Source organism: Accipiter gentilis, chromosome 11 (genome assembly GCF_929443795.1).
Source record: "Accipiter gentilis chromosome 11, bAccGen1.1, whole genome shotgun sequence".
Lineage (NCBI taxonomy): Eukaryota > Metazoa > Chordata > Aves > Accipitriformes > Accipitridae > Astur > Astur gentilis.
Window position 1 is genome coordinate 21,059,876 of NC_064890.1, and position 25,503 is coordinate 21,085,378.

Sequence of the window (25,503 nt, forward strand, 5' to 3'; positions counted from 1 at the left end):
TACCAATTAATTAAGAATAGAATTGAAGAACAGAGAGAGCAAGCTAAAGAATCACTATTATGCCAAAGGATCTATGAGGACAGAAAAGCAAACATCAGTTCTAAATTTCAGGCAGGAAGTTATTTAGGTGATAGTATACTGGGACAGAGAGAGAGTCAGGAGAATGGCAGCATTTCTAGACATCACATATAATCAACTAAAGTGGAAAATGGTATCTGAAAATGTAAGCAAACTCAAGAGTAAAATTAAGATGTAAAAAGATTTAAAGCTAGCTTGACCTGTACGGAAAGCCAGAGAGTAGAGGTATTAAGAAGAACACAGGAAAGAAATATATGATCTGAGGAAAGGAAGAAAGAGAGGTAGATGAAAAGCTTCTGTATCTGGCAAAAAAACCCACAAAACCCCAACCAAACAAAAAAAAAAAACCCCGAAAAAACCCTGAAAATAAAATAAATTAAAAAAAAAAAAGCTACTGGAAGGGGAAAAGAATGTTTCACTGTGTGAATTATCCCTTCGGGCTCCACGTGGCATACTGCTGATACTGAAAGTAATGGAAAAGGGTTTTGTGAAAAAATTTAGAAAGGGCTAAGAACTTCAGATGAGAGTGTTGTTAAAGCATTTAAACCAGAGAGGTTAAAAAGTTAAAGAAAATACACTTGAGCAGACTTGGGTAAAGAAACCCTAAAGACTGTTACCTTTAAAAAGCCTGTTTAGCCAAAGCAGCAATTTTATCATGTCAATAAATGAAACCAGCTTGTAAATCAAACCAAAAGACTATTTAACGACTTTTATTATGTTCTTTCAAACTGACCATAAAAAGGTATCTTTCAGTAATGATATGCCTTAGTCCAACAATAGACTCATCTATGCAATTTTAAGATTACAGTTGATACTTCATAGGAAAGATATCCATGGAAAGATAATGTTTCAATTTTCTTCTAGATTAAAGGTACATGCTTTTAAAATTTTAAGTCTCTGCATCAAACAATACATTTCGATAACATACCAACTTCTTTTATTGTCAAAAAATAGTACTAGGAATAGTTTCTCATCTGATTTGGTCTGCATTTGTTCTCCAATTTTCAGTACATCCAGAGGTGGCACTGGTATGGTAACACCGTTGTGATGGCCAGCAACACGAGGCATCTTAGGGTCAATAATCTACAAAAGAAAAGAAAGGACAGTTCCTAATTTTTAAAACTACATAATTTATTTTAAGGCGGTATGACAAATAAAATTAATAGGAGAAGAATCATAAACTAAACAGCTACTGCATATAAACTGGCTTTGTGTCACACACACAACTTCTTGAGATAAGCTGAATAGGTATAGTGGAGGCAACAGCAGTAGATTTAACTGAAAAAACTATCTCTAGAGCATTTTTCAGCTATATCAGTTCTTCTTAAAATACACATCTGAATTTCACTTAGTACAACTTTGCAGACTGACAAGCAAGTTTCAGAAAGAGAAAGCTGAACCAGGATTTCTAAAAGCCTAAGTGACCTCGAATTTTGTTTTTGAATTTCAGAATACCTTACAGAAACAACCTATGTTAAGGTATAAATATTTGTTTCTGCAAAATACAAGCCCCACACAAAATCTGGAGCAAAAAGCCCTCTAACAAGCAAAAAACCAAGAAGTCACTTTCAGTATCTTGCATATCCAATTTAATGACATATCCAATTTAATTTCAGCAAAACATGCAGTTAGTCACAAATTCTTTCTGAATGAAAGTTGGGGGAAGGAGGGAGATGCTGCTAACATTAAACTAATCAGGCTGATGGAGAAAACACTCCTTTGTAGGCAGATCACAGCATTATCAAGTGCTCAGCTTTCACCAAAGAAGGGTTATGTTACTCCATGCCTCTTCCACCCACCTCCTACCCTCCAAAGTCCTGTTGTTTTTCTAACATCCACAGTGGCACCAATCTTAATCCAGAGTAAACTGATTATAGGAACTAAATCAACAGAAAGCTAACACTGTGGGGAGTTTGTAGAAATCAGAACAACTCTCTTCACTTGACTGAGGTTTAATTCCTCAGTCAACTCATCACACATTCAGAGAAACATCACTGCTGACAAAGGAGTGGGCAGAAAAGGAGCCATTTGGTCACAACCAGATTAAATCTAACACTACTGTGCTAATACCATTCAAGACACAATCAAATCATCAAATTTTCAGCATCTGACCTAAGAGTGTTCAAATCACCCACTGAGGACACTTAAACTCAAGTGCTCTGAATCTCACCTTCCACCGGTCTTAACCTGATTCTGTATGATTACATTTCCTGATGTCCCCAGCACACATATATTAAAAGTCAAGATTGTCCAGTCTATTATGTAAATCAACCCATAGTGTATGAGCCATTTAACCCCAAATGCACTTTATCAACAACATTTTCTCTGCAAGCTTTGATGTAAGTAGAACTGTGTGTGCTTCTCCTAAAATAACATGGGCAGAACAGCTTTAAGTTTCCAGTACATCATTTACAACTGGATACAATCATTCAATTTATTCCAACTCTACCAAGTTTTTTGTTTCTTTAATGAACTGCAGGATCAGAATATTTTTATACTAATTTTGCAGCAGAAAATATCTTATAGTTCCAACACTAACAAGATGTCTGTCAAAGGCTAATTCAGTTCATCTTTTAAACAATAATATATATTGCAGAAACAAAGTACTGAGACAGGTGTGCTGGTTTAGGCTGGAATAGAGTTCATTTTCTTCATAATAGCTGGTATGGGGCTGTGTTTTGGATTTGTGCTGGAAACAGTGTTGATAACGCAGGGATGTTTTCGTTACTGCTGAGCAGCGCTTACCCAGAGCCAAGGGCTTTTCTGCTCCTCACCCCACCCCACCAGCGAGGAGGCTGGGGGGGCACAAGGAGTTGGAGGGGGGGCTACGACACAGCCAGGACAGCTGACCCCAACTGACCCAAGGGGTATTCTAGATCATATGGTGTCATGCTCCCCATATAAAGCTGGGGGAAGAAGAAGGAAGGGCGGACATTCAGAGTGATGGCGTTTGTCTTCCCAAGTCACCGTCACACGTGCTGGAGCCCTGCTGTCCTGGAGATGGCTGAACACCTGCCTGCCCATGGGAAGTGGGGGATGAATTCCTTGGTTTGCTTTGCTTGTGTATGCAGCTTTTTGCTTTACCTATTAAACTGTCTTTACCTCAGCCCATGAGTTTTCTCACTTTTAGTCTTCTGATTCTCTTCCCCATCCTGCTGTGGGGGGGAGTGAGCAAGTGGCCGTGTGGTGCTTAGTTGCCAGCTGGGGTTAAACCACGATAACAGGTATTGCACATCCCAAAAGATGGGAAGGTTGGTAGACATTATTGACACAACATCTGATATTGCAATAATTTTACAAACTGGATGCATGGTATAGAGGGCAGAATAATTCACCTTTATTCAACCTGAATGGGAATTTACCAACAACCTTTTGTTCACGCACCAGTATTTTCAGACCAGGAACAGTACCACTAGAGTACTGATGGGAACCTGTGTACTTACCAGAGCTGGGTAAGAGGGATATCCACTGCATTTGGCCCATACTACTTTTAGAGGCTCAAGAACAGATGTTGCAGCATCAGTTGAGATCCACATACTGCTATGCCCAACTTCTAAGAACAAATAATAATTAAATATAAAATTAAAATGTTAAAGAATGAAATCTTCTGAAGTTCTTTGTTTCCCCATGAATAGCTCCTGATCATTAGAATCCAAATACCAATACTACCTTTCATGCACATACCAATAAAAAGCAGGTAATGTTCATAACAGGTCTTTAAATGATACTAGTACTTTAATCCAAGCCTACAGATAAAGAACAAGGTTTTAGATACTTCTAGAAACAGAGTATCTTAGAACAGCTTAATTATCGTAAATCCAAGTGTTTGCCAAATTCTAATAAGCCTTTCCCTTTGAAAAAGCTCAAAAGAAAAACTAAAATTATGGTACTCCAAATAACCAGTTTCTTTTGAAACTAGTGTTGCAACTTGCAGAGTGCTGGTTATCCATAGTAGAATTAGCAGCTGAAAACTTACAATGCTCGTCTGGTATACCTTTCTGTTCTTATGCGCAAGTTCTAAATAAATATAAATTAAAATGCAGATTGATTATTTTTTATCAGCCCCCTTGGTCTCTCTGCCCAGTCCTTTCCTGCAACAAAGTTCAGAAAGACCAACAGGATTCAAGGAAGCAGCTACAATAGGGTTCTTTTTCCTTTTCAAGAGGCAGCATAACAGAAAACCGAGTTTATGTTACTGCTCCCTTCTACCAGAACCCTGTTTTCTTCCATTGCTCACCACTGGATTGAAGCATGAGACAGGTTTAAGTCTTTCAGTCACCCAGAACCGCAACTGCCCCCTAGACACATAGGGATATGGTCAAGACACTGGGCAGAAGACTATCGCCTCAAGATGGAACTGGAGGTGGAAAAAGTAGGAAGAAGGTAATGAAAGTTCACAAGCTGTAAAGATGAGGTGGCACTTCTTGTATGGGGAAACGTGGTATCAAAATACAACTCAGAGGTTGCAGTCACACTTTTTTTTAGCAGTAAGGCAATACTTGATAAAAGTAGTTCTCTATTTGCCAAAACATGATTTACTCCTCAATTCTTCCCAATCTGCTCCCATTTAAAATGGGCAATGCTTATTTATTATGAAATGTGGCATACAGATATACCTTCTATCTCAGTATCACAAAACAGTACTTGAAAAGTAGTGGTTTCACACCTTGTAAGAGTAGAAATAGCAAGGAAAAACTGTTTAAGGTGATCACGCACACACACACAAAAAAAAGTCAATCATTCTCCACAATACATTCTAGGTCAATTTTCAGCCAAAGGCCAATTCATTCAATTGTAGTTTATTTTTAATTTGTAATGGTATCAACATTTCAAGAAAATACTTTGTTGGGAAGTGTGACCTTAGAGATGCACAACTATGTAACATCAGTTATCAAAATGCAATAGTTCATAATAACTTGCCACCACAGCATAACAAAGATGTTAGATGTTTTTGAAGCTAAAAGTTTTTACAGGTTCTATTACAGGTGTGGGCATCATAGAAGAGAGAGAAACAAATGCAATTTTTCCAGTGTCTTTAAGACCTTGAACAAATCTCCTAAAGAAAAAAGGTATCTTTGTCATCAATCTCTGCAGGCTTTACAGAGAAGATATTTAATTAGTGGGTTCCATTACAGAAACCCATGAAATTAAATTGTCTTATTTACACTGTTTCTTACTGAACTACATGACCTTGGAAAAACAGTTACTAAATCTATTTACTTACTTTGTTTATTTGTTCCTTTCTGTATATTTTGAAAGGGCATTCTTGGACATTAACTTTCTCATTAAAAGCCATAGTAATATTCTTCAGATTTATAAACATATAATACACACAAATATAATACATACAGCGTTCTTGTACTTCTAAGAGTACAGCTGAATACATGAAACACTGGATATTATGGAAAGACATGTTAAATCCAGATGAACCATCTTGGTAATATCTCAGAATAAAACTACCAGAGCAATAGCTAACACAACAGAAAAAGCAACTTAGACAATTTCTTTTATTTCTCTGCTCTATTAATAACAGTATGTTAAGTATTCAGGTGCCAGTTAGAAAGTGTCTCATGAAGGTTTAGATTAATGTATCCTTCACACACAGACTATTTTGAAAAACATATATAGAACTGTATCCGGTACATAAAAACAGTACAAGTCCTCTTCTTCAGGGCAGCTGACAAGAAAGAAAAGAAACCTACATTATTCTCAGCTGCAGAGTTGATATGACACAAAGAAAATGGCATTTTAATGCTGAGTGGAAGGTCGTACACAGTCTGACAGGATGCATGCAGCCAGATCCCCTCAGAGACTTCTCAGGTGTATACACAGTAGAAAAGAGTCCCAGAATTTTTCCTAATCAGAATTTATTCCATGTGGTGATAGGGGGTTACTATACTAGCACATATAGGTTACTAGTTTTCCTTTCCAACATAAACACCACTTTATTTCCTCAAGCTACGAGAGACAATGAATTTAAGTTAGCAGTCAGGACAACATACTGCTAAAGATTTTAAATAACAGTATTCCCACTAGCTGAAAACCAACAGTACCGAAACACCACAAGCCAGACTTAAGATCCTACACAGTTTAGGGTAAAGATAAGGATGTCTCATTACACTTTTCCTCCCCTTACAGACTTCTTACAATATTTTTAAATGAACCAGTGTTTTTTTCAGTATCAGTCTCATAATAGAGTCAATATGTTTAATTTTTTAAGGGAAGTTGAGCAAAACACCCATTACATGCCATCGTCACAAGTCTCAAAACTTTAAGGCACTTCTGCCTTCAAAAACAGAGCTAAGAACTTCAAACGCAGTATCTGCATAGCATTCAGTGAGGAATGCAAGCTCTTCAAAGGACAATTTTATTTTAAACTAGAAACTTCAGCCACAAACAGGAAAGTCTACTGAAAGATGATCCAGGAAAGTCTACTGAAAGATGATCAGATTAATAGGGCACAATGCTACCTTTTTTTTGTTGTTGTTGTTGTTTACATAGAGGACACTTTGATTTTAACACCTAAATCTGCAGACAAATCCACTGACATTAAGCATATTTAAGCTCCGAAACTACTGCCACCCAAGAGGTGGCTGTGGTATCTGCAGCTCATTCGTTAGCACAGATGATAAAAATACTTTCCTTTTACTGTGTAACTCTTGGCTGGACAAAGTGTTCTCTCTGCTGTCAATGTTACCTGTTGAAATTTAGACCACGCAGAGGGAAAAGCTATTTGAGTCACATGCAGCAAAATGTTCCCCTACAACCTGCGCCCTGCCTACTCTTGCTCACCAGTCTGATGGGACTGAATGGAAAGAGAGCATCTAGACACTGCTGGAAAAAATACCATCACTAAGATTTACTGGGGGGGGGGGGGGGGGAATCTGACAAGAGGGTGGATCAACTGGCTGGACAAAGATGGGGACAAAGAATTGAAAACTGGGACAAAAAGCACGAGAGAACCTGGGAGCAGGAGAGCTAGAGAAGATTCTTGGATCAAGGAACAAGGAATAGCCAAGCAAAATGACTGGGGCAAGGTTCAGGAGGGACAGGCAAAGAAAACATTGCCACTTTGGTGCAGCAATTTCCTGACCCTATAAAGGAATCCAAGACCTACAAACATCAGCACATCTCTGTATACAGCAGCTATTAATGAAAACCACTCATAGCACATGCCTGTTCATCTTTCAGTGCTCTTGCACACCGAGGACAACAAGGTACTACATACAAATAATTCTATTTGAAAACCAAGAAAACCCTATTAAGCCTACAATTCCAAGCCTCAAAAGTTAGACAGAATTCTGTCTTTGAAACTTTAATCCATCTTCTGTATTAATATCTCAATATGTTCTTCATATTTCAATATAGAACATATTTTTCCATAATAGTCTTAACTTGTCCAGTACGCTGAGTGGACCTAGTTCTAAAGCATACCTCACTCAGTCTCACAAGTCAAAAATGCTGAATATGGCAGCAGTATTACAGAAAACAGCATGCCCCAACTTGCACACTTGGTTTTGTGATTTCAACAGCACTCTTGTAACATTGTTTGTGTTTGGACTAACGTATTTCAGCGTGCATGCATTACAACGATTACATCCATTAAATCAATGCAAAACTGCATCCCATCCTAATTGCAGTGTTAAAACATACCATACCACAGGTTCTGAGACAGAATCTTGTAAATAGAAACAAGATATTCCTTTCACCTAAAGGCAGCATAACTGTAAGCACTGTGTTTGTTTCGAAGGCATATATACTCTGTCAAACAGAACTGTTTGAGACATTTTGCCAAGAATGAACGACCCTTTAAGTTACTTCGTAAAATCTGGGGTTTAACTAATATAAGTTAATCATGGTAAAATTCCAGTTATGCACAGAACATAAGCAGGTGTCTTCACTTCCCTCCTACTTATTTCCTCCTCTTGATCTGCTGAGGTAACAGGGTGCAGAAGGCAGCCAAAAGAGCTCAAACTAGACAGAATATATAGTAATACAAAATAATGCTGTTAAATGTAATTTGCTCCTTCTTTTAGGTAGCTGTATAATCTATCTGAGAACAGAGACAGAGCTGAAAAAGAACAAGGAGAGTTCTGAAAAAACAGGTACAGGAATTCTAAGTGGAAAGTGTTAAATAGAAGACTACCCATGGCAGAGTAAGAAAAGCAAATGGGAAAGGTTAAGTCCTGTATGAGAGGTTACCATACAGATAATAAAGATACTAAACCTTAGAGTAATGAAGCAGTAGCTGAAAACAGATTAGCTGCAAGAAAGAAACAAAACTGATCATATGGGGAGGAAAGAACAGACCAAGGCAAACAGAGTCAGATAAAAGCACTCGAAAGACATGAAAGTGTCCTGGACAAGGAACACCCAGGATGAGGGGGAGAGGAGTTCTAAGGTCAGAAACTAAAGACAGGCCTGCTAGACACTGCAAGGCTGATGCCTAACTTCAGCATAGGAGCACTGCATTACACAAACACAGTTCTACTTAGGGAAGAGATGACCTACTTAAACCTTGTAATGCAATTAAAACATAGAAACAGGTGGAAAACATATCAACAGAACGTAGTTATTTCCCTAAAACTTGGTAACGTACTATCCTGTACATTCCTAGAAAGATCTACTTCTTTCCAATTTCAAATTTTTCCTGCATCAAAGCAGACCATGTCTTATCCATCTGTCAACATGTTTATGCAGACGAGTATATGAGAAATAAACCCTAAACGAAAATGCCCAACAAAGAAAAATATCGACAGAACCACAAATACTACTTCAGGTGAAGTTTTGCTTGTATTACTAGAGTAGCTTGATCACTTTAAATACTACTTATTAATAAAAAAACCCAAAATCAGCTACTATTCTTTTCAAAGTCTTTAGAGTCAAAAGCAGAAACAAGTAGTTTCTGCAATGTTATCAACACCATTTTCAGAATGCTTAATCTATTTCACCAGCAAAAATAAGAATTCTAGAATCTGTCAAATAAATGGAAAAAATTATAGTTATACAGTATTATTAAGAATACAATTATTTATAGTTACCAGCTGCAATTCTTGCTGCTTTGGCATAGTTTCCATTTTCAATGCATGATATCAATTCACTTCGGTCTTCAAGTGTGTGTCTTCGTATAAGTGCAGGTTTACCTTTACCACACTTTGGTAGGCTGAAACTAAAAAAGTATTAATATTAAAACTGTTACTTGATAAGGAACATTGTTCAGTATAAATCAAGACTTTGAAAAAGAATTTAAAATTCATCAGTACACAGTAAAATCAGAGCAGCAATCTCTAACAAATTTTATGTAACAAACACAAACAACAACATAAAAACCAAAACCCCAGATTATTTTCATGCACAGAATTGCCTGGTTATCAGCAAAAGACAAACAGTATGCAACTGCACCTCAACTGCTGTACAGGTTAGACATGCACAAATGAGAGAAGCTGCTTTGTCTCCAGTGTTACAGTGGATACTGGCCAAATGAAAACATGTTCCATCTGCTCCAACAGTTCCACTACATAGGAAACACAATTATTTTATCTTTCATTTTTTGCTACAAATTCAAGTCTTTCAATTGCAGAATGTCTATACACAAAATCAGAAGTTTGTTCTCTGCACACTTTAGTTTTCTTTAAAGAGATCATAGAACCTGAACGGCAATTATTCTAGATCAAATCCTCAATACATCATATTCACAAGAGATGCAATATTAAATTCTCTTTGTTTCTGAAAGCTTGTTTGACACGAGTGCATTAACACCATTCCCTTAAACAGTGTAATACCAATCTTAAACACATGAATAAAGCCTTTTCTCTAACAGATTTAACCTATACTCCTGTATTCCCCATCCTCAGAGCCCAGGACTGGAGACAGCTACCTTTTATCCTGAGATTAGTGTGCTTTTGGAAGATGTGCACCACTGGTGATGGAGAAATATTTACCAATGGTGGCAGAGGTGACCATTCTAACAGTCCTGACTTTAATAACAGACTTCACAAAGAGGTCAATAGTTGGTATACGGGTACTATCATCACTGCAGTAACTAGCCAGTAATCCAGATCACAGACTGATAATCTACAGTTCCACAGCTACTGAATTTACCTTCCCTGTGTACAAGACTCTGCTTTGGAAATTGCTTTTCTCCTCCCCTCGCCAAAGCAATCACACACATTTTTAGCGTTCAGGATTAGGAAGATAATTATAAAAAGATACTATATGCACAAACATGTCTATGTATCTATACAGAGCAAGAGAAGCATAGTAAAGTATAAAGTGTAACTGCCTGGATCTGCAACAACCTGAATTCAACAAAAGAATACTGCAATCTTGAAAGATGCCTCAGATTTGACACCCAACTGAGAAAATTGAAATGTACTCTTTTTTTCTAAAATTTACGCAATCCACTGATGTGGGTCACAAGCAGTATAGAAAAACCGATATATTCAGTCTCAAATTTGTATTTCAGATTTACAGGTTTACCTTGAGCTACACAAAAGACTGTTACTAGATGAAATACTAGATTCTGATGCACAGCGGCGACGAGGTTCAACTTTTCTTCCCGGAGTATCATCTAATGCTCTCTCTTTATTTCCATCTCCAAAACCATTTGACAGACCTAGAGCATAACACAAAACCAAACTGCATCAAACTGGAAATGACACCATTTTCATTAACAACTTTTTGTATTCACACACTGTATCATTATTGTTCTGTAATTCAAGTATTTTGATGTGATGAAAAAGAAAGAACATGAACATTAACAAAATTTCATTTCAAAACACAATATTTTAAATAGGAGGTTCCTGTAACCCAGATTTTAAAGACAGGATGGAAATTTAGGTAACATAAAAAAAGGTGAAGATTATAATATAGGAAATGCCAAATGGAGTATCAAAGCAGTCTTTGTATGTAATGTTTCCAACTATTAAAACAGTCAGGCTGCAGAAGCTGGGTAGAAAAAAACCAAGAAAAAAACCAAATAGCGTTACAAACCCGGCAGATTTACCAAGTCAACACAAGACTCATTTGAATACAACATTATAACCGTAAGTCAAGAAATACTGAAAAACCTTTTCAAACACTGGCAGTAGAGTGTGATAAGGATTCCCTCCTGATGCTATCTAGTTCTTCCTGAAAGTCTTTCCATTTTAGTAAATTCAGACTGAAATTATCATGTCTGTTTTCTGTGATGAACAATCAATAATATGCACATTACTATTTTTGACTATCCTTCCCCTGGCACAAGTTTATATATGTCCAAGGATATTTTAATTTCATAATTGTAACAAAAACGTAAAAAAGGCTTTTATATTACAAGCTACTGACTTGACGGGCTGCCACCAATCCTGCTCTGGGTTTGCTAATTCACAAACAGTGTAGTTCTTATTAAGCCACTTCTATATTTGATTAATAGACAAATGAAGAGGTTTAAGATAGCGTTCTGAAGATTTTCCCAAGGGTGGGGTAGGGGTGGAAGTCAGGACTAAAAGAGGAAGAATCCAACACAGACTCGAGAGTATCAACACAAATGAACTGACTAAAGACAATAGTACTAGCCTGCAAACAGCTACTGCAAGCTGCAGCCTGCAAAGAGAACAAAATTTTAACACTAATTCAATTCTGAGCACATTTATTTCCTTAAAATAAATTAAAGCTTTTACTTAAGTCGTATGACCGACCAGCATGCTTCTCGTAGTGCAAGAAGGAACTACCCATCCCAGCCATCCTATTATCAGAGTCTTAAAGGTCATCATGATCTTTGTTCATTCAGACATAGTCAAATAAGCTTATGTAACTTCACGTGTCTCTCCACAGAGCATTATAGTATAAGACAATTATGGCAGAACTCCCTTTATTAAGTTCTAATTCTTTCAGTCTGTTTGCTATGAAGACCTATGCAAAGAAGGCTGACAACTAAGGAACTTGAGCTTAGAAGTTGCTTTGTACGATCCAAACATGTTTCAAGGCATTTCCATATAGTGATTTAAGGGATTTCTCCCTCCACACCCAGGAGACCTTCCGTTCGGTTTATCAACACAATTTTAGATTTTTAAGAGAAAAAGGAGAATTTTTTCAATGGTCTGAAAGATTTATAGATAAGCATTCTCTTTCATGGTCATTTAGTTGACACTGTAGAACATTCATTTAATAGGGTCTGTTTTGTAACTCCTGTATTTGCCTTTGGTTTCCTATACAAGAAAAAAAATTATGAAGGTAGCATTGTCTTCAGTGTTCAAGCACCAAACTACATGCTATTGATTAATCTTGCTCTCATTCTCAGCAAGTCAGTACAAATAGCTGGAGATTAAGAAGGTCAGCTATAGACTATGCTGAAGGACCTGTCAAAACAGAGTATGCTTTATGAGAAAGCTTAAATTCCCCTACAAACTACCACAGTACACTTCACATAGCATCTGAAATGAAAAGGTGAAAAAACATTCTCCAAAGATAAAAAGCATATCTCTTACATCTCTGCAAATAACTATTTTTTATTCTTAGATATCCCATCAGATCTATTTTTCAAGTGAGGTGTAGAAACTGTTTAGTTTTCATCCTGCCACAAGCCAGAGAGACATTAGTCAAGTTATCGTTCAGGCATCTAGCTAATATAAATCAGCTATCAGCACAAACAAGTTAGATCACAGATGAAATTTTAAATTTAAACACAGATCAAGTAATTATGGCTACCAGAACCAGCGCACAGTTCAGGTTCCCAATGGACTGAGAAAGCAGAAGGAAATATCTGTTTATTCTTGTAAGAGTATGTATAAAAAGTTTAACCATATGTATGCCAAATATGTCGTGGCTACATATCTCTATGTACACTGGTTCTGTATGTATGTGTATATCCAGGACAAAAAAAATTAGGGAGTAGCTTCACAATTTGATTGCTTCAATCAGTTTATGATTCTGCTGCCACCGAAATGGACACGTTGGTGCTCTCAAGTCCCTTGCAATGGTTTCTTCTCATCATCACCATGTCAGTACCAAGAAATACATGGTCATAGTAATGAACTAGTTTTCATTGATGCACTGCGCAAAGCAACCACATGATTGCCTGATTGCTGAACAAGCGATGCAACAGAAACATGCAACTGTAGCTATGGAGACAGCTCTTTGCAGTGGTAGTCCAGCCTTATACTAGTTTAAACATAACCTACGTTAAGACTTATTTAACTCACTAACAGAGATGTTTAAGATTACAGTAAGCAAAGTTTTTTCTATCTGTAGAATGGTTACCAACACTGGAAAAACTCCCAACTTTTCTGATAAATAAGCAATATTAAAGTGCAAAAGAATTTAGAGCTTCTCAGACACATTGCCCTTTTGCTTGTGGAAGTATGAAGAACAAAGAATATGCAGACTATTAGCAGGAGTAATTTCCCTGAATATCAATCCCTGAATGACATCAGTTTACACAATCCATAGGACTCAAGTTTATACAGTCCACTTCTCAGAAGTTATAAGGAATAGGCATTATTTTAAGAAAGGAAGACCTCAACGCTTATTTTAAACAAAACACACTCCTATGTCGTCACAGATGCAGCAGTTCCCAAGTGACCTTGTCACTTGCCAGAAAAATCCAGGCAATAAAAGTGCTTTATGGTTATCACTGATGTGCAAAAACTAAACAGATATACTACATTTATATGCTATAACTGGGAATTTTTTTTTACATCATTACAAAACTCTTTCTCCCATGAATCAAGAAACACCCCATCTTCTGTAGCTACTAGAGTAAGTGAGATTAAAGAAGATCTCATTCACTTTAAGGAATTTGCATTTTATTGGCTTAAAAGATACTACTAAGAAGGTCAAATAAAGAAAATCCATGGGAGATGTAACTCATCCTGCATTTGCGGATTAGTAGCCTGGGTAAACCTGCAACAAACCTCTATGAGCCATGTACATTTTCCAAAAGCTCATAGTTTTGTTAGGTCAAATGAGCTTTTTCTACATTCATGGAGACAAACTTTATTGTCGTGTACTGAACTTCATACACATAGCCCCTCACCAACACCCTTGATTGAGAACAACCTCTCTCTCTCAAAAAAACAAAACAAAACAAAAAACAAACCCTGCAAACATTAAACTAAAACCACTAAAATTTGTGGATTTTTCCCTCTTTTCTTACATTTCTTCAAAAAAGCAGTCTGCTCTCAGAGGCAGAACTCAACTTCTTTCATCTCAAAAAAAAAAAAAAAAGAAATCATGGCATATAACACATAACCATTTTAAAAATAAAGAAACACTAACAAACAACTGTAAACTAAGAAGAAAAAAAACACAAGCCAAAGATGATCAGCTTGATACTTTTTCACAGGCTTCTCACTGGCCTGAAAATTGTATTCATCAGGGGAAGTTTCAACTTTTTCTCAACAGTAGCAGCTTGTTCATAAACTGTAATTAAAACTTTCACTGACTGCCTACATCAAGCAAGTTAAAATCTTGTTGCCCATACCAAGTGGAAGCAGGAAGAGGTAACTCCCAAAAGACAGCAGAAGTTCGGAAAAAACGACACAGGAACAAAACTCAGGATAGTCCAAGGAGCTGCATGCTCCATGAATGTACAAAAATGCTGCCACAGAAAACAGAATTTTGCATTTCAGACTGCAATCGCATCTTGCAGTTCTGCTGAAACAAAAATAGAGAAGCAGAACTTGTACAGCATATCCATATGTACGATGAAGCGCTGTATTAAAACCACATCTGAAGAGCTGAGAAACCATTAAATAATTTCAACCACTAAAAAAGTGCGAGCATTCAAAAAACAATGCACACAGCGCACCAGCACTTATTTAACACTATTTAGGTTCATTTTACCAAGCAAGGACTAATCAAGTCCTGACTTGTGCACTTACCCAGCACCAGTGACATTAGTCTTCACTAAAATATATTTATTAAAGAAAAATGTGTATTTTACCAAAACTACATAAATGCACAAAAATAGGCAAAACATTTTTTTGTAAGCTTTACTTCTCCACGGAGGATGAGACTGGTTTTGGGGAAAGGGAAGAGAATGGAGATGGAACATTTTTAATTAATCTGCTCTCACAGAGCATGTTCTGGGAATAAGAACGTTGGGACTGCTAAAAATCTGCGACCAGTTTGTGTCACATATACTACAACATGTACAACTTATAACTTACGGAAATGGGGCAATATATTGAATGAAGAGCATAGTTTCATATATGTCAAAGACTTCCTCCAACAGTGTTCATTTTTTTGTTTTGTTTTAAGGATGGCTGGTGTCTCCAACATGATCCAAAATAATTACTTCAAATGTAATTGTCTTTCTGCGTTCCAAAATGATCATTTAATTGAGTTCCATTCCATGTTGAGGATAACAGAAAATAATTAGGATCCAAAGAGATAAATACCCAGCATGATATTAGTTAATATGAGAACCTGGAAGACAGTGAAAAAGCCATTAAGTCTCTCTGAAAGGAAACAGAGCTTTCAAATAAATAAGCCATCCTTACAGTAGCGTCCAGAGACAGAATGATACAAGTGTTCCACGTATTCTAACACTAATACTCAGCTAAGTTTCAAAAGAGGTCAAACTAGATTAAAAGTTGCACTTTGATTCAGTCCTCTTTCTTGAAAAAGAAAATATATGCAAATCATTGAAAGCATAGAATACAACCTCCACGTGCATGATATGCATCAAGAATATGGTTTTGAAATGTATCTAAAAATCCCTCCATTAAGAGTAAGAAGGGGGATGACCCTAATTTAAGAGAATTTATATATACAGGTATGCACAGACAGGATAAAGGAATACTTTAAGGTAATAAATAATCAGAAGTTATTGTATTCTTAAATATGCAAACCTTGAAAATGGGTGTATTGCAACAACAGGAAGGCATCCACAAAGTTTTTAAAAAGTGAACCTTAGAGTAACCCTATAAATGTCTACTTCCAACAGTAAATTCTGGAGTGCAGTAAGACTATTAGACACAATCCTTTTTTTCAGAATACACAGATGAATATCTGAGCACAAAGTTTACAGTTCTTAAAATAGTCTTCAGTATGCAGACAAAATGGGACCCAGTTACTCACAAGGATGATAAAGTTTGGTATGAAGAATCCCCATGGAAATAAAGCTTTTAAAACTTGCTTAAAATTTGGTCAAGGCCAAAGACAGCAAAGAAAGCTCAGTGTGAGCTCATGATGTGGCACCTACACACTAAAGAGCAGCAGCTTTGAAGATCCTAAACAGAAAAATTTCATCTTTGTCAGTTTAAGTAACATGCAATGAATAGTTTGGTGGCTCACCGAATAGTCAAAGTCTGATATGGTTCAAAAGAATGCGTAAGAATTCATCCTGTAACTACTGATTTTGAGATCTGGGAATAAGAACTGTCTCTGGCTAATCAGATGAGAGTCTATTAAAACAGCTGAATCTGAATTGCACAACAGCAAGGAAAACTAATCAACTTTGAGTAACTACAACTTCCACAAGATAACGGTTGTCTGTTGCTCTGTGCACTACAACAATTGGACCACTGTACTGTAGGATGATTGTTGAAGACATTTTAAAATATACAAGTGGGAGGCAACACTAGTGGAAGTTTGAAAACATTCCTGAAAAATCTGCAAGGAAAAAAAAGAACATACAAGCAGAAACATTTCTCAAAAAGACATTTTACAACTTCTTCTAGAGAGTATCAGCCGTTCCAGTGGTATAGAAAAGACTGATGACAGTAGTAGTATAGTACAAAATGCCATTAAAAAGTGCAAGCACAAAACTTGAAGAATTTAAAACTAACTTTACAAATTGAATTCTTTAGTCAGCTCTAGTTTATATGATTTATGACATGTAAAACACACAGAGATGATTGTAAAGTACAATATTTAAGTGCCTGAATCACACATAGATCAATGGTATGCCATTCAGAATACAAGAAACATAATGACTATGAAAAGTCAGTGATATTTAGGACTGTGTACTTCTGATTATCTTGGCAAAGACTACTTATGAGGATTTAAGACCAGATTCTTTTTTACAAACATTTTTTTCTGAATTACGCAGTAATGCAAAAGGTAAAGATCCTTTAGAAAAAATACTTTCTTACACATCTTCCATTGGAAGACCTCTATTTTTCTCACCTGATATAAATTAGAAGAAAACTTAAGAGTTATTAAAAACTTAGAATCAATAAAGATTCTTTTCATTCTCAACTTTTATCATGAAAAAGCATGATAATTATCTATCAGTACATGGCATCAAAAACCTAGTGCCTAGCAGTCTTTCAGACCAGCGCAGCAGGACCTACAAAGGCAGGCTATTTCATTTCCTAAATGAAACTAACTACTTTTTTCTTAAATTATTATCTAAATCATTTTACACAGAGCTTTTACCAACACCTTTTTTCTTCATATTTGAAAGTAAATGTCTCCCTGTAATTGTGAGAACACAACTGCTGTGCATGGTATCCAAAGAAAAGGAAACAGACAGGTGAACTTTAGAGCTCTCTTATATAAGCATGTCCAGCAATCCTACTGTATTAAAAAGGAAACAAATCAGTTGCTATTTATTTGCCTTTTACAGCTATTTAGAAACATGAGTTCTTAATCTGTGCCTCACTCTAGGACAGGGAACAGAAACTGAAACTGAAGTTGCCATCTGAAAGAAAGATGAAGGCAGAAATGTTTACCAGAGATCTGCCACTCCTGAGATGACATACAGGACAACACAGTAACCCACATGTCCTCGAATTAGCCCGTTATTTAATGAAGTTACACAGCTGCATTTTTGGACCTAATTTTCCAGGCTTTTTGTACCTTGAGAGGTGTTTCACACAGGGAGATGAAAACTTCAGGTGATTCTGTATAAAAGATCCAGTGCTTACTATAGGCATGGAACAGCCTCCTTCTAAGATAGCTTACACTGTACTTGAGGAAGTGCGTGATCTGAATCCTTTTAGAAACCGTAACACCACACAAAAAATTTTATTCTAGCCAAGCAAAAATTAACAGTGCTGCAATCCTAAGATTACCTTCCTGTCTTCAATGAAAGGAGCAGCAAAGACAAAACAAGATGTTTCACTGCTCACACAGTCAACCTGACAGTGCTTAAAGCATTGTCAAGTGAAGATAATCAAGGGCTATTAAACACCAACCCAGCTTTGCTACCTTTAGGCAGCACTGAACACAAAGAGTTAAAATAAGGCTGACTTGCATATACACATCTTTGTATCTAATCAGATGAATCTATAGTATGTTTCCTGCCCCGCCCCCCCCCCCCCCCCCCCCCCCCCGACAAAAAATACTTTATCCTCAACAAAAAAATATTTTTATACAACTCAGGTATACTTAGCCATTTCTATCAGCTGAAGGATAGTCCTCAACATCTGCTTTCGTCTCCATTTTTTTTCCAATGACATTATTAGAAAGTAAGTTCTGAGTGACAGCTGTATTATTACAGTTTTGGAGGGAAGGGAAAACGGAAACGTAAAGGAAGAGGAAAAAAAAGAAGGACGAGAGAAAGGAAGATGGGAGCATTACCATGTTAGGATAGCATGGCCTGACAAAGTCCAAGTGACAGCAGGACCAATGAACACCATTTTGGTACAAATAAAATAAAAGCAACTTTGTTCAAGTATTTTACCTATTCTTGAGTAATACATGTTTTTTTGTATGGGATACCTTCTTAACATGTACACTTCCTCTACGCACACTGAAGAAACTATGTCTGGGTACTACAATGGGAAGAGAACTATCAGTTAAAAATGTCCCAAAATATTGGACTGCATGTATGATACAGTAAAAGAGTACATACTACCATAATTACTCTGGTCAGAAGGACCTCCCTCTATACACCTAACTACCTAATTTATTCTCATCTAGAGGGAAAAAAGGGGAAAGGAAAAAAAAAAGAAAACAAACAAATGCACACACAAACCTTTTCTGAGCAACATTTATCTTGCAGTCAGTCATACTGTAGGAACTGTCTCCCTCTCTCTCCACTCATAGCAGAATAAGCCCCAAGTCACCTGTAGTTTTGACTGCCAGGTTCAGTGCCCCAAGTTAGTGTTGGAGTCATTGGATTAATTTTTATGATCATCAATCTCTTAAATCAGACCTGTAGGCAAGTATGTAGGGGTTGGACTAGATGACCTTTAAAGGTCCCTTCCAACCAAAACTATTCTATGATTTTATGATATTCCAAACAGGTCAAATACAATGGTGATTTGATGAACTCCGGTACTTTATGTACCTGATACAAGGGACTTTATGATATCAAAGCCTGTGAATTTTAAGGTAGGTCATCTATACTCAGCCCCAACACCATGGCAAGTGTGTTCTTAATTTGCAAGCATAGTGTGGATCTCCAAATTCACTGTTGTTTTTTTTTTTTTTTTAAGACCTTCAATAAATCCCACAGTTCTCTGTTTACCATCTGCACCACTCAGAAAAATTAGTGTTAAATGCCACAGATGAAGTGCATAGGGGACTATGGCATTTTAGTTTTTAAAAAGCCAAACCTGGGCCAAGAAATGAGCTAAGCATTCCAAAAAAATTTAATGCCAGAATACAGTAAAAGGCTCCACAATTTCTACAGCATAAAGAAAAACAGAAGGGCATCTAGAAATATTTTTTTATTCTTACAGAAGATTCAGTTATATTGATCTTAGAAAACACAGCAACAGTAAGTTGGGTGCTAATAATTAATATCTTAAAAATAACCCGAAATATAGTACTTTCAAAAAAATTAACAGGTTTAAGACCCAAGAAAAGTTTCCAAAATATTAATGCATATTGTAACTTATGCATGCACACAATTCACAAGCCTTGAAAAACGACAACCCCCCCATTTATCTAGTTGTTCATCAAGCCCCAGTCTTCTTGACTACATTGCTCAAAATTCACTCTATTCTAATAATATAAATCAAGAAATAAGCAAAGGATTTTTAATGGTAAGGAAGTTAATACTATGGTTCTTTAGATGAAATAAAACCAAAAGGAACATTTATATGTCATTGCAACTGCTGACTGGTATAAAATAGTTCCCTTCCCCCTTTTTCTGCCTTATGCACTTATTTTATTCCATGTGTATTACAAAAATACTCCCCTATTTATAAAAATTTTTCCAGAAATTAAATTGGCAAAATTTTAGTAGGGATGCCAAAATTCCTGTCTAAAGCTTGAGCGGACCAAATACAGATAAAGAAATGCAGCATTAGCATTAAGATTTTTTCAAACTCCCCTTAATTTGCTAGATTTTCTTAGCAAATGGTCAAAGTTTCTCAGTAGTGTATCATCCCATTAAAGAAAACCAACCACCAAACAAACAAACTTATTAAAACCAAGAAAAAAATGCACTAGCACCCCCCCACCCCCCCCCAATTTTGGTAGTGTTCCAGTCAAACTTCACTTTCTCAGCCTCTGTGGTACTTCTGGGCTGGTGTGCAGCCTGGTTTTATCCTGACAACTCAGCAGTCGAGGTCCTGTAGTCCCTGTGTCTCTACACTGACAAATTCAACAAGCCAGGGGATAATTCCTTTTAGGCCTTCACAATCTCCAATGCTTTGTTTGTTCGCATATACACCTTAAAATGTTTTATGTTTTGAAATTTCCTGAAGGCAGGTAGCTGAAGTTTTTGGACATCGCTAAGGACTTAAATAACTAAATTTCACATCAGATTCCACAGAAAACAATCACTATGCATCTAAAGGAAAAAGAAAACAAAAGAATAGCTTTAATTCAAAGTATAAGGACTCTGGATCTGTCAGTAGATTTAGTTAAATTACTGCATTTTACTCATGAATATATGTATATACTATCATTCCTGTCTATGTTAACCAGGCACGTAATTATGCCAATCTGTTTTTTCACTGAGCAACCTCTAGTTTAGTTTGTTATTTACCTACAGGACATAAGTTATGTTCTTAGACATGTAATGTTTTACTTTCATTCCTTCCATTTAGAGAATAGTAATTGAATACTGCACATACGAAGCTTGACTTTTAATCAAATTGGCCTTTGCTCCAGAGAGCCAAAGATTTACTAGAAATCAAGTACTGAAGAATCCGAAAAATAACTTGTGTTCCATTTTACCCCAGATATAATCTCTATCCATAGCACACCAAATAAAATTAAGTGGTCATTGCTATAGTACTAAATTATATCAAATGCAAGTGGAATTCACATACAGGTTACTTGCAGACAGTTCTTAAGTGCCGTCAAACATTTTGTAGCAATCGGGCACAAAGTCAGCCCAACGTTTACCAATAGATTTAATAAGGTGTAATTGTCGTATACTGACAACTGCATGCAAAGTATATAATAAGAAATGATAAATTCCCCTGCCCCCCAAAAAACCCTATGATTTTTACTGTGTTAAATATTCTAATGCAGTGATCCTTGTTATAAATGTTTGTTTACATCTGTTTCAGTGCTTTGAGAAAATCTGTGTAGCTGGAAGCAAGAAGAATACTAAGTAAATTATATGTTTCACTGAAATTTTCCATTACTGCTATCTAGCCAAGAAATAATAGAAAACCAACATACCGCAGTATAAGAACTGCTATTTGCAATCCTAATTCAATGGTAAGTTAAAGTGATTGCTTTAGGATAGTATGTTCTGAATACTTGGTTTCTAATTAAAATAGAGTGTACCAACACAGTAACTGTGAATTACTATCCTGAATTTATGAAAGCTTAAAAGGTGACTGATAAAACCCAGAACAACATGAAAATTTATTCTGAACCTAATCTAGCATTTTACAAAGCTTAAAAGGTATCTTAAAACAGTCATTTGTTCCTGGAGTTTGTCCTACCTATACACAACTGATAGAGGCAATTTTTTAAATGGTTGGTAAAATCTACCTTTTATCTTTTACTGAGCTTTTTCTCAGATGTAATAATTGCACCAACTAACTTCCTGATGAAGAGTCTTCATCTTTGTAACAAAAGAATAAGGTAAGTATACAACAGATATTTTGAACAGGTCACTGAACTTGTTGCAGTTAAGATTTGACATGCCTAACTTCAACAATCATACATCAATCTCTGATGTGACCAAAATTTCTTAAGTAAAACCAACCTATCTTCTTTTTGAAATTGCTAGATACCATGTGAAGCAAAACCAAGATACATTAAGTACATATAGAAAATTTTTAAGCACATCTCTCTACTACATAGTTGTCAGTTTCCACATGGCAGCTATGGAGAAGGATGTCCTCTCTGTATGTAGGTGATAATGCCCTAGTAGTACACTATGAAATTAAAATTTAAGGTTACATCACACTATTTATTGCTTCATAATTTTTAAACAAAGATACACATATAAAGGGAGGTCAGACTATTAAAGTGAAACGCTTTCAGTCCTCTTTGAAGGTTAAGTCATGTTGTGCAATAGTCCCCCATTTCTGAAAAAAGCTCGTATTTCAGTAATTATTTTGTATATAAAAACCAACAACATATCGGACATCATACTTACAGAATAGTGTGCCAATGGATCCTGTATGTGTCTTTCTTGAAACTAACTGGCAAGCATACAAACCTCGAATGTAATTCAAGAGAGTGTAACAAAAGGCAGTCTGTGAGACTAATGAAACATCAAAGTGGGTGTGGTTTTACTTAACTAGGCACACTTTAGAGTCTTCCTTTGAACTTCTTCATACAAGAACACACATGAGTGACATGAAAGGGGAAACACCAAGGAGCGAGCAAGGTGAGGGACAAAACAAGGCATCCTTAAGTAACGGCAAAACCCCCGCATTGGTTATGAATAGGTAAGGAAGAAAAAAGATGTGATGGCGCAGCTCTTGACCACTTAAAAATTTCAATGCTTTGTATATTAAGCAATGTCCTTTTAAATGACTTTTTTCCTATATCCACTGTAATTGAGGATATTGAACATTTCTACCAGTCAAAGAAAACTGTGCAATAATAATTAATTTTCAACTACAGTGACTGCTCTTGAAGCTGCTACATCACAAGAACACATGTAAGAAGCCTGAAGCACACTTTTTCTATCATGGTATGGATTTGGAGGGAAAAGTTCATGTCTGCTGAATTCGTCTGAATAAAAGCATTTTTTATCAGCAGCATGAAGTTAAAATTTTGTGAAAAATAACCAAATAAAAAAAAAAAATATGTATTACTGTATACATTATCTCATTTGTTTTTAGCAGAACACAGACATCTGCATGAATTGATACCAGCTTGAATATGCAAAAGTAAAACAACTCAACTGGTTTTAAATCTTGGAAAGCATCTGAGGTTTGTGCTGGTTTTCTGCTGAATTGTAGCTCTAAATAGCTGCCAACTGCAAATTGCTTAAATTAGCGGAGACACAAGTTTAGAAATAACAGGAGGAATAAAATCTCCAACGTGAAAGCAAAATGTTTGGTTGCAAATGGAAAAAGAATCACAGGAATAAAATTTGATAAGCTGACACATCTGTATGAACCATATATGGCTTAAAACCCCACATACTATTAAAGAATAACTCAAACACTTTCAGGTGAATTTAAGTTGGCTAAAACATTTCAATTCACATACACAGTCTCTTCTTGAGCAAACAAATAAAAAGTTTAAATATAAATGCCCCTAAGTATTAGTTCTACATACATTTAATTCTGTGCGTATCTTCATTAGCTGCAGGAAGAGGCTTCAGAACTTTATTTAAAAATTAGAAAAATAAAATGTTTTAACCTTTTGGATTTTATTCCTGTTACTAGCCTAGCTATTACATTAAAAAAAAAAACAACCTAGAAATTCAGAAATGGGAAAAGTACTAGAATTAGAAGAAACTATCCATAATTGTTTGCGTTGGGTTTTTTTTGTTTGTTTTGAAGATAGTCAAAAGCATATTTACCCCACATACACCCAACTCCACAGAGAAAAGGAACAAAATGACAGATTTTAAATATACTCAGAAAACTGGGGTGGGGTTTTTTTGGTGGGTTCGTTTTTTCTTTTATGTGTGTGTCAAGAATTAAGTCAAGTTTTCCTATGTAATAAAACAATTTTTTTTTTCCCCAAAGAAGCAATTCACAATGTTTAAGATAAAAATTTCAGTGAATTAGTGCTAATTCCTGGTGTGATCTAGCACAAAATGATTCACTGTGCGTGTGATAAAATGCAATCTGTATAACGGTACACAATGAAATTATCTAGATTAAAGACCCATAAATTGGAGTATTTGGAAACCAAAGCTTTATATATCATTAATGAAGATTAACTAATTTCTATCATCACACTACCTTCACATGATTCCTACTTCAGAACTAAAGTACCAGATCAAATCTACGTGGTCTTTCCCAGCTGTTATGAAAAGAAATGGAAACTGGGGCTTTCCAAAGAGGCAAAACAAGTAAAGACACAAAAAGACACCCCCCCTGCCCTGAATCTTACTTATCGCTTTCTCACGCTGTGATTCCAGCATTAGAATAATTTTCCTCCTCACTTGATCATTTTTTAAAAAAAACCAAAAAACCTCAACAACAAAACCCCCAAAACACAACCAAAACCAACACCAAACCCAAACAAAAACTGCCAACCAACCAACAAAAAAAACCCCAAACCCAAACCAAAACAACCAACCAACCCTCCTTCCCCCGCCAAGCCACAAAACCCCCCACAAAACACACAAACAGCTTTTGGAGAACATCGTCACAATAGATGTTCAAATTAAATTCCCGTATCTTTCATTCAAAGACACAAAAAAACACATGCTGTTTTCATACCTGTGTAAGGGTTATCAACATGACAATGAAACAGAGTATTTCTTTCAAAGGTAATATAAAAGTCATAGCAATGGCCATGGATAATGTTAAGGAAATATACTTAAGTAATTTCCTTATCCTGCTGCTCTTTCTCAAAGAGGGTTTTATTCAAACTTCTGCAGTAAATAGAATTACGGTTTGCTAAGAAAAGGTGTAATTAATGTCTTCAACTGTACTGCACCAATGTATCAAGATAATGGGTTTGGTTTTTTTAATGTTTTTTAGAGAAGTCTCATTAGGATTGCAATCTTACATTTGTTTATTAAAATGCACAGACTAAATAAAAGAAACACAGGAAATATGATTATACTTTGGGACTTCAACACTTCCATAAATACATGGGTATACAAAGCACTTCATACGTAGTCATCAGTTTCATAACATGAAAATATGCTTGGAGTAACACTACAGCAAAATGAGGTCATACATGGAACATGTATTTTCCATGCTCCTCCTTATAAGAGTTCTGGTTTTGGCAACATAGGAAAGTTTCCATATAATTTAACAGGGAATTTCCAAAAAAGCAGCTGATTCACCTTTCCTATTGGTTGCAACAAAAGGAAATACAAAACAGCTTAAAAAAAAATAATTAAAAAAATCACCCACCCATCCACGTAAACTTGAAGATTCCATTGCTAAAGTGAAAACTGTGAAAAAGTAAAACTTTGTTCACTAAGTCTAAGTG

The 25,503-nt window shown here is 36.0% G+C and overlaps 1 protein-coding gene across 8 annotated transcripts in view; it reads right to left on the reverse strand.

Annotated features, from left to right (window-relative positions):
* BRD1 (bromodomain containing 1) overlaps nt 1–25,503 on the reverse strand; it is a 78,848-nt gene that overhangs the window by 3,605 nt on the left and 49,740 nt on the right. For all 8 annotated transcript variants that reach the window (XM_049813598.1, XM_049813599.1, XM_049813597.1 and 5 more), the window contains 4 exons: nt 10,558–10,693; nt 9,120–9,247; nt 3,522–3,631; nt 1,007–1,161 (listed from right to left, as the gene is read on the reverse strand). In XM_049813598.1, the coding sequence (XP_049669555.1) occupies nt 1,007–1,161; nt 3,522–3,631; nt 9,120–9,247; nt 10,558–10,693 (529 nt within the window). The remainder of the gene's footprint in view (nt 1–1,006; nt 1,162–3,521; nt 3,632–9,119; nt 9,248–10,557; nt 10,694–25,503) is intronic.